General features: G+C 62.7%; 2 protein-coding genes across 2 annotated transcripts in view; both read right to left on the bottom strand.

The window, feature by feature from the left end:
• Positions 1 to 226: 226 nt before the first annotated feature.
• On the bottom strand, positions 227 to 6,652 carry LOC138737272 (cap-specific mRNA (nucleoside-2'-O-)-methyltransferase 1-like). The gene is made up of 5 exons (XM_069888023.1): positions 6,585 to 6,652; positions 4,880 to 4,927; positions 3,031 to 3,143; positions 2,533 to 2,641; positions 227 to 1,510 (listed from the first exon to the last, which is right to left on the bottom strand). The coding sequence occupies exons 1-5, from the start codon at positions 6,644 to 6,646 to the stop codon at positions 1,375 to 1,377; spliced, it is 468 nt and encodes a 155-aa protein (XP_069744124.1). The 5' UTR covers positions 6,647 to 6,652; the 3' UTR covers positions 227 to 1,374.
• A 22-nt stretch (positions 6,653 to 6,674) lies between these two features.
• Positions 6,675 to 10,349, bottom strand: part of LOC138737397 (cap-specific mRNA (nucleoside-2'-O-)-methyltransferase 1-like) — a 71,371-nt gene continuing 67,696 nt past the window's right edge. The window contains exon 19 of the mRNA XM_069888145.1: positions 6,675 to 6,740. Coding sequence (XP_069744246.1) covers positions 6,675 to 6,740 — 66 coding nt within the window. The remainder of the gene's footprint in view (positions 6,741 to 10,349) is intronic.

Below are 10,349 nucleotides of genomic sequence, written 5' to 3'. Positions count from 1 at the left end.
GTAGGTGTTGAGGGGTCCATCGGGATTCAGGAGGGGTGGGAGTTCAGGGGACAGGGTTCAGCAGGGGTAAGAGTTTGGGGGGTCAGAGTTCAGGGAACAGGGTTTGAGGGGTCCATCAGGGTTCAGGAGGGGTGGGCATTCAGAGGGCAGGGGTCTGTTGGGGTGCCAGAGGGGTCAGAGTTCAGGGAGCAGAGTTCAGGCACAGTCAGATCTCACAAAGACAAAATTACAGAAACTTAAATTTATTTTGTTCATAAAATTTTTGACAATTTACACTCACTGACAGGGAGGGGCTGGAGCACAGCCACCCCCACAGCCTGTGGGGATAGGGGGTAAATGGGGGAGTTGTCCATGCTCCTGACAGCAGCTTCACACAGGGCCCAGGGTCCTGAGCTAGAGGAGCAAGCAGCATATGTGGAGTCGTGGAGGTGGGGGGGGGTCGGTGGAGTGGGGGAGTGACGAGGTTGATGGAGGTGGGGAGGTTGGTTGAGGTGGGGGTTGGTGGAGGTGGGGTGGGAATGGGTTTCCAGTCAAGATGCCCCTTTCTTGCTGAGACCCTGCTTGCTCTGATCTCTCCACCTGTCATGCTGCTCCAGAATCCTCTCCCATCATCCTCCCCTCCGTCCCCCCATCCAACAACACCCATGACCCCAATCCAGACCCATCCCAGGTCTCTGGACCGGACCAGACCTAGGACCCTGAAGGGGGACTCTGGATTGAGCCAGGACCCAGACCCTCCCTGGCTCAGAGAGGACCCGGATCGGACTCTGGCTCAGGGAGGACCCGGACCGGACTCTGGCTCAGGGAGGACCTGGACCGGAATCTGGCTCAGAGAGGACCCGGACCGGACTCTGGCTCAGAGAGGACCCGGACTGGATTCTGGCTCAGGTTGTTGATTGGAGCCCAGACCAAATTTATGATGATATTGAGAACTGGGACTGGACTGGAGTCCAGGACCCAGAACAAATCTCTGGAACAGATCAGACCAGAGACACCCCTGACAGGATCAGACTCTGGATTTCTGGGCAACTGAAGCAGCCCAACCAAAACAATGGATTAGCCTCTGGATTAGACAGGACCTGGACGCACCAACTGAAACCCCGAACCGGATCACTCTGGATTGGATCAGACCTGAATTCCCAGACCACTGGACCAGCTTGATCTGGAATGGACCACATTCAAATCTCAGGAGCAGGCCTATGGATTGGACTGGGCCCAGGATGGACCAGACCTGAAATCCTGGACCAGATCAGACTTGGGACTGATCGAACCCAAGACCCAGATCAGATCCTGGATTGGACCAGAGCAGACATGTAAGCCCGGAGTGAATTACGGGTTGAACGTAACTCCCGAGCAGGGCAGGTGCTCCTCAACCTAGGGCTGGAAGTGCTCGTGGATAAAGGAGAGGATGTCGTCCTTGGAGAGTTTCTCAGGATCTTGTCGTGTCTGGCAGTCATGAACTCGAACGCCTTCCTCCCACACCCAGAACAGGCGCTGCTGGTGGCACACACTGGGGGAAGGGGGCAGGAATGGGTATGAAGGACAAAGAGTGATGGGGTGAGGGGTGGAGAAGGGGACAGGGTGAGGGAGAAGGGAAGAGCGAAAGGTGGGGAGATGGGGCAGGGGAGGGGTGACAAAGGGGAAAGAGGGGATGAAGAGGAAGGGGAGGGGAAGGGGAGAGGGGGGAAGACAAGGTAAGTACATACAAGGCACTCCCATTTCACCCTCACTGATGACCTGTGGTTCCCTCTCACCTCACCTCTTCCCCTCCCCACAATGTTGAGAGAATAGCCTGGAACTCCATGGGGATGTGGGAGAGGGAGGGTGTATCATAGGGAGAAGGGGTGACGGAGTCCCAGTGAGGGAGGAGGTCTGGGGGGGAGGCGTCCAGGGTGCTGGAGGGGCAAGGGCCCAGGAGAGGGGAGAGGCAAAGGTACGAGGGAGGGAGGGAGGGGTCACAGTGGGGGTGCAGGTAGGGGAGGGGACCAGGTGGGGAAAAGGGTGTGTAGGAGGCATAACGAGGGAAAGAGTCCCGGTGTGGGGGAAGGTGGTCAGTGGAGCAGGTGGGGGAGGGTCCCAGTGGGGGAGGGGGTCTCGGTGGGGCAGGGGAAGGGAGTTAGTTGGGAATGGGGTTGGGGTCTCAGAAGGGGTCCTGGGAGGAAGCTGGAAGGGTTCCAGTGGGAATCGCGGTGGGGGGGGGGGGGTGGAGGAGGGGGAGTGGGGTCCTGGTAGGAGAAGGGTCCCAGTGGGAGTGTGGGTAGGGGAGGGGGTCTTGGTGGGGGATGATGAGGGGGGTCCTGGTAGGAAGCAGGAAGGATTCCATGGGGGGGAGAAAAAAGTGTCCCGGTGGGCGAGGGGCCCAGTGGGGTGCTGGGGATGGGTCTCAAAGGGGGGGAGGGTTTAGAATGGTCCCGGTGGGTGGGGAGAGGGTGGGAAGGGTCTCAATGGGGGGGGGGGGAGAGAGGGGTTCCGGTGAGGGGGGAGAGAAGGGACCGGTGGGTGGGGAGAGGGGGTCCCAAGGTCAGCACTCACTGGAAGGGGGCGATGGAGTCCGGGGGCAGACAGTAGGTGGACGTCTGGCTGTGAGTGTTGTAGAAATATTTCCGTCCTGTGCTCTGGCTCTGCGCCATGATCCAGGGATCTGTGGGACAAGTAGCGTCAAACACAGAGAGGTCCCACCCACCCCCAACACACCCCCACCCCCACACAACCATCCATGTACACACCACTCCCCCTACACACCCACACACGACACGACCTCCCCCTGAACGCACTCTCCCCCTGAACGCACTCTCCCCCTGAACGCACTCTCCCCTACACACCCCCACCCCTACATACCCCTCCCCCAAACACATTCCCACTCTCTACACACCCCCACCCACCCCCATCCCCTACACACCCACACCCCCTACACAAATCGGGATCCCCACGACGTGGGGACCGAGCTCCCCGAGCACTGGATGTAACCCCTCCCCTGATCTTTGCTGCTGCCTCTGCCCCTCGCCACCTCCCGGGGTCGGGGACCCTCACCGTTGACAGTCTTCACCACATGCAAGCCGGTGGGGAGGAAGTGACGGTCGTCTCGGCCGGTGTAGGACAGGCGGGGAACACCTCCCGAACCCTTCGTCACCTTCATCTCCAACCTGCAGGCAACTGTGGGTCAGATCATGGAACACACACCCCAGATGGGGTCAGCCCCAAAACCCCTCCCCCACCCTCAACGGGAGATGTTTCCCACACACCAAGACCACCACTGGGGGACCGGTCCCCCACACACACTGACCCTCACTGGGGGGGGATGGGACCCACACACACACTGACCCTCACTGGGGGGGGATTGGACCCACACACACTGACCCACACACACTGACCCACACACACTGACCCACACACACTGACCCACACACACTGACCCACACACACTGACCCACACACACTGACCCACACACACTGACCCACACACACTGACCCACACTGGGGGGGGATGGGACCCACACACACTGACCCACACTGGGGGGGATGGGTCTCACACACTACCCATCACTAGGGGGACGGGTCCCACACACAGACCCTCACTGGGGGGACAGGTCCCACACACACTGACCCTCACTAGGGGGACGGGTCACCCACACACACTGACCCTCACTAGGGGGACGGGTCCCCCACACACACTGACCCTCACTAGGGGGACAGGTCCCACACACACTGATCACTCGGGGGATGGGTCCCCCACACACTCTGAACCTCACTAGGGGGACGGGTCCCCCACACACACTGACCCTCACTAGGGGGACGGGTCCCACACACATTGACCCTCACTAGGGGGACGGGTTCCACACACACACTGACTCTCACTAGGGGGACGGGTCCCACACACACTGATCTTCACTAGGGGGATGGGTCCCCCACACACACTGACCCTCACTAGGGGGACGGGTCCCACACACATTGACCCTCACTAGCGGGACGGGTCCCACACACACACTGACTCTCACTAGGGGGACGGGACCCACACACACTGACCCTCACTGGGGGGGACGGGTCCCACAAACACTGACCTTCACTGGGGGGGACGGGTCCCACACACACTGACCTTCACTGGGGGGACGGGTCCCACACACACTGACCCTCACTGGGGGGGACGGCTCCCCCACACACACTGACCCTCACTAGGGGGACGGGTCCCCCACACACACTGACCCTCACTAGGGGGACGGGTCCCCCACACACACTGACCCTCACTAGGGGGATGGGTCCCCCACACACACTGACCCTCACTAGGGGGACAGGTCCCACACACATTGACCCTTACTAGGGGGATGGGTCCCACACACACACTGACCCTCACTAGGGGGACGGGTCCCACACACACTGACCCTCACTGGGGGGACGGGTCCCCCACACACACTGACCCTCACTAGGGGATGGGTCCCACACACACTGACCCTCACTGGGGGGACGGCTCCCCCACACACACTGACCCTCACTAGGGGGACGGGTCCCCCACACACACTGACCCTCACTAGGGGGACGGGTCCCCCACACACACTGACCCTCACTAGGGGGACAGGTCCCACACACACTGATCACTAGGGGGATGGGTCCCCCACACACACTGACCCTCACTAGGGGGACGGCTCCCCCACACACACTGACCCTCACTAGGGGGACGGGTCCCACACACACTGACCCTCACTAGGGGGACGGGTCCCACACACACTGATCACTCGGTGGGGATGGGTCCCCCACACACACTGAACCTCACTAGGGGGATGGGTCCCCCACACACACTGACCCTCACTAGGGGGACAGTCCCACACACACTGACCCTCACTAGGGGGACGGGTCCCACACATACACTGATGGTTACGATCTCTACCTGACAAATATCCTGTCAATGTCTTCAAGTCTGTAGACCTCCTTGACCCTGTGAGGAAATGCTCGCAGTGAGTCTATGACAGGACTTTCAGCCCCACCCTCACCCCGATTCACCTCCCTGTGCTGCCACCCATTGCCATCTCTCCCTCAACCCCATCCTGCCATCCCCTCTCCCACCCCTCACTTCCTTTCCTCTTTTTTTTGTTTATCATCTGCTGAATACCAATTTTTAATAAAACCCGCCTGATCTACGTGAATCAAATCTGGTAAATATTGAGCTGGTCTTTTAGCCAGAGCCTTGGCAACAATTTTATAATCCATATTTAATAAAGAGATTGGTCTATATGATCCCACTCTACTGGGTCCCTCTAGAAAATAACCAGTCTCCGTCGTCTGCTTCTGTCTTCTCCTGGAGATTTCCCACCCAGGCATTGACCGTAAAGCATCCTTCACCTCTATTACAGTGAATCCTTAATATCCATATTCTTCAAAGACGGTAAAGCCAACATTATCTTCCAATACTTTGGAAGTGTACAATTCTTCATAACATAAACAAAACGCATCGTTAATTTCCTGAAGTTTGTAAGTAATGAGCAAGTCGTGTCTAATTGCATTTATTGCTCTTGAGGCCTGTTCAGATCTTAATTGCCACGCGAATACTTTATGGGCTCTTTCACCCAACTCCCAATAGCACTGTTTATTCTGCAATCACTTCTCAAATTTAAGTTTGTAATGAATTACACCACAATTTCAAATTAGCTCAACAAACTTTTTTTTAAACTTCTGTAGAATCCCACTGCAGATCTTTTTCCAAAATCTCCTTCTCTAATTTATTTGCCTCAGCCATGTTTTTTTAACTTTAGCTGCATCAATAATAATCATTCCTGCAAATAAGCTTTCAAAGCATCCCATAAAATAAATCTACATTTATTTTTAAAAACAACTGTATTTCATCCCTCATCATAAACTTAATAAAGTCAGAATTTCTCAACAACATGGAATTAATTCTCCATCTATACACACTCTCCACGATCTCGGAACCAGTACACCAATCAGACAAATTCCTATTCAGCTTTAAAAATTCGCCCTAGTAAAATAAATTGATTCTAGAATAAGAATCGTGTCGAGATGAGTAAAATGAAAAGCCTTTTCCTTATGGTTTAATTTCCTCCAAATCTCCATTACTGTCGCTAACTGTTTCGCCATTTTTGTTCTATCGATTTTGGAGATTTATCTAACAATGGACCTAAACAACAATTAAAATCACCACCAACCAAAATTTTATCATTTGCAGAAAAGAATCTACCATGAATTGTTCATCATCTACATTAGGTGCGTAAACATTCATTAAAGACCAAGATTCTGAAAAGATTTTGCAATTAACAATCAAGAGCCTGCCAACAGCTTCCAAAACTGAGTCCAATTTAAAAATTAACTTCTTAGAAATTAAAATAGCAACATCCCTTGCTTTGGAATTAAAAGACTTTCCTCCTCTTCAACCTTCTTTGCTCCCCTCTCACCTCAATCCTCATTCCTTGACCCAATCAATCCCTCTCTTCGTCCCACTATTTCCCTGCCCATCCATCCCTGTTCATCTCGCATTCCCACTCTCCCTCCCACTCCTTAACCTCCTCCTGTTACTGGAACAACCTCACCCACACACGCTGCCCACCTGTGATGAAATGAGCCCCCTTCCTGCCACTCACCGAATAGGATTCACGTCTGAGCGACTGGGCTTGGAAACAGCCCGAACAAACTTCTCAGCCATCAGGATTCTATAAAAGGACAGATGTGGTTCAGCGGACAGATCGTTGAGCAGTGTGGGGTGGAAGGGAGTATGCTGTGGAATTGGCCAGGTCTGTCTGGCCGGGGGGGGGGGAGGGGGGAAACGGGGCTGACGGTGTGGAGGTGGGGGGGGGGGGGGGGGGTGGGACAGTCGGGGGAGGGAAAGGACAGGACAATGGGGGGGAGGGAAAGGACAGGACAATGGGGGGGAGGGAAAGGACAGGACAATGGGGGGGAGAGACAGACGGGTAAACGAGGCAGAACAGATAATTAGACAGATGGAGGGGGGACGGGAAGGATGTGAGGTGTGGGAAATTCAGGAAGACAGGGACAGAGACAGATGGAAGGGAATGGGGATGGAAGGGAATGGGGATGGGCACAGGGACAGGCAGGGGACAGGGACGGCAATGGGCAGAGGGACGGCAATGGAGAGGAACAGAGATGACTTGTGGAAGGGAACAGGGATGGACAGGGGGTGAAGTAGGGGAGGACGGACGGACGGACGGACGGGGCGGGAGGACGGACGGGGCGGGAGGACGGACGGGGCGGGAGGACGGACGGGGCGGGAGGGAGGACGGACGGGGCGGGAGGGAGGACGGACGGGGCGGGAGGGAGGACGGACGGGGCGGGAGGACGGACGGACGGGGCGGGAGGACGGACGGACGGACGGGGCGGGAGGACGGACGGACGGACGGGGCGGGAGGACGGACGGACGGACGGGGCGGGAGGAGGACGGACGGACGGGGCGGGAGGGAGGACGGACGGGGCGGGAGGGAGGACGGACGGGGCGGGAGGGAGGACGGACGGGGCGGGAGGGAGGACGGACGGGGCGGGAGGGAGGACGGACGGGGCGGGAGGGAGGACGGACGGGGCGGGAGGGAGGACGGACGGGGCGGGAGGGAGGACGGACGGGGCGGGAGGAGGACGGACGGGGCGGGAGGGAGGACGGACGGGGCGGGAGGGAGGACGGACGGGGCGGGAGGGAGGACGGACGGGGCGGGAGGGAGGACGGACGGGGCGGGAGGGAGGACGGACGGGGCGGGAGGGAGGACGGACGGGGCGGGGAGGGAGGACGGACGGGGCGGGAGGGAGGACGGACGGGGCGGGAGGGAGGACGGACGGGGCGGGAGGGAGGACGGACGGGGCGGGAGGGAGGACGGACGGGGCGGGAGGGAGGACGGACGGGGCGGGAGGGAGGACGGACGGGGCGGGAGGGAGGACGGACGGGGCGGGAGGGAGGACGGACGGGGCGGGAGGGAGGACGGACGGGGCGGGAGGGAGGACGGACGGGGCGGGAGGGAGGACGGACGGGGCGGGAGGGAGGACGGACGGGGCGGGAGGGAGGACGGACGGGGCGGGAGGGAGGACGGACGGGGCGGGAGGGAGGACGGACGGGGCGGGAGGGAGGACGGACGGGGCGGGAGGGAGGACGGACGGGGCGGGAGGGAGGACGGACGGGGCGGGAGGGAGGACGGACGGGGCGGGAGGGAGGACGGACGGGGCGGGAGGGAGGACGGACGGGGCGGGAGGGAGGACGGACGGGGCGGGAGGGAGGACGGACGGGGCGGGAGGGAGGACGGACGGGGCGGGAGGGAGGACGGACGGGGCGGGAGGGAGGACGGACGGGGCGGGAGGGAGGACGGACGGGGCGGGAGGGAGGACGGACGGGGCGGGAGGGAGGACGGACGGGGCGGGAGGGAGGACGGACGGGGCGGGAGGGAGGACGGACGGGGCGGGAGGGAGGACGGACGGGGCGGGAGGGAGGACGGACGGGGCGGGAGGGAGGACGGACGGGGCGGGAGGGAGGACGGACGGGGCGGGAGGGAGGACGGACGGGGCGGGAGGGAGGACGGACGGGGCGGGAGGGAGGACGGACGGGGCGGGAGGGAGGACGGACGGGGCGGGAGGGAGGACGGACGGGGCGGGAGGGAGGACGGACGGGGCGGGAGGGAGGACGGACGGGGCGGGAGGGAGGACGGACGGGGCGGGGAGGGAGGACGGACGGGGCGGGAGGGAGGACGGACGGGGCGGGAGGGAGGACGGACGGCGGGGCGGGAGGGAGGAGGACGGACGGGGCGGGAGGGAGGACGGACGGGGCGGGAGGGAGGACGGACGGGGCGGGAGGGAGGACGGACGGGGCGGGAGGAGGACGGACGGGGCGGGAGGGAGGACGGACGGGGCGGGAGGGAGGACGGACGGACGGGGTGGGAGGGAGGACGGACGGACGGGGTGGGAGGGAGGACGGACGGACGGGGTGGGAGGGAGGACGGACGGACGGGGTGGGAGGGAGGACGGACGGACGGGGTGGGAGGGAGGACGGACGGACGGGGTGGGAGGGAGGACGGACGGACGGGGTGGGAGGGAGGACGGACGGACGGGGTGGGAGGGAGGACGGACGGGGTGGGAGGACGGACGGGGTGGGAGGACGGACGGGGTGGGAGGACGGACGGGGTGGGAGGACGGACGGACGGGGTGGGAGGACGGACGGACGGGGTGGGAGGACGGACGGGGTGGGAGGACGGACGGGGTGGGAGGACGGACGGGGTGGGAGGACGGACGGGGTGGGAGGACGGACGGACGGGGTGGGAGGACGGACGGACGGGGTGGGAGGACGGACGGACGGGGTGGGAGGACGGACGGACGGGGTGGGAGGACGGACGGACGGGGTGGGAGGACGGACGGACGGGGTGGGAGGACGGACGGACGGGGTGGGAGGACGGACGGACGGGGTGGGAGGACGGACGGACGGGGTGGGAGGACGGACGGACGGGGTGGGAGGACGGACGGACGGGGTGGGAGGACGGACGGACGGGGTGGGAGGACGGACGGACGGGGTGGGAGGACGGACGGACGGGGTGGGAGGACGGACGGACGGGGTGGGAGGACGGACGGACGGGGTGGGAGGACGGACGGGGTGGGAGGACGGACGGGGTGGGAGGACGGACGGGGTGGGAGGACGGACGGACGGGGTGGGGAGGACGGACGGACGGGGTGGGAGGACGGACGGACGGGGTGGGAGGACGGACGGACGGGGTGGGAGGACGGACGGACGGGGTGGGAGGACGGACGGACGGGGTGGGAGGACGGACGGACGGGGTGGGAGGACGGACGGACGGGGTGGGAGGACGGACGGACGGGGTGGGAGGACGGACGGACGGGGTGGGAGGACGGACGGACGGGGTGGGAGGACGGACGGACGGGGTGGGAGGACGGACGGACGGGGTGGGAGGACGGACGGACGGGGTGGGAGGACGGACGGACGGGGTGGGAGGACGGACGGACGGGGGTGAGGACGGACGGACGGGGTGGGAGGACGGACGGACGGGGTGGGAGGACGGACGGACGGGGTGGGAGGACGGACGGACGGGGTGGGAGGACGGACGGACGGGGTGGGAGGACGGACGGACGGGGTGGGAGGACGGACGGACGGGGTGGGAGGACGGACGGACGGGGTGGGAGGACGGACGGACGGGGTGGGAGGACGGACGGACGGGGTGGGAGGACGGACGGACGGGGTGGGAGGACGGACGGACGGGGTGGGAGGACGGACGGACGGGGTGGGAGGACGGACGGACGGGGTGGGAGGACGGACGGACGGGGTGGGAGGACGGACGGACGGGGTGGGAGGACGGACGGACGGGGTGGGAGGACGGACGGACGGGGTGGGAGGACGGACGGACGGGGTA

Source organism: Narcine bancroftii, chromosome 6 (genome assembly GCF_036971445.1).
Source record: "Narcine bancroftii isolate sNarBan1 chromosome 6, sNarBan1.hap1, whole genome shotgun sequence".
NCBI classification, from domain to species: Eukaryota; Metazoa; Chordata; class Chondrichthyes; order Torpediniformes; family Narcinidae; genus Narcine; species Narcine bancroftii.
The sequence above is the reverse complement of the archived record's forward strand: the minus strand, read 5'-3'. Positions and strand labels throughout refer to the sequence as shown.

Coding starts and splice junctions, on each gene's coding strand:
- LOC138737272 (XM_069888023.1), bottom strand. CDS start 6,646: ATGGCTGAGAAGTTTGTTCGGGCTGTTTCCAAGCCCAGTCGCTCAGAC. Junction 2,642..3,030: donor TGTGGTGAAGACTGTCAACG/GTGAGGGTCCCC, acceptor CTTGTCCCACAG/ATCCCTGGATCATGGCGCAG. Junction 1,511..2,532: donor GACTCCATCGCCCCCTTCCA/GTGAGTGCTGAC, acceptor CCCTTCCCCCAG/TGTGTGCCACCAGCAGCGCC.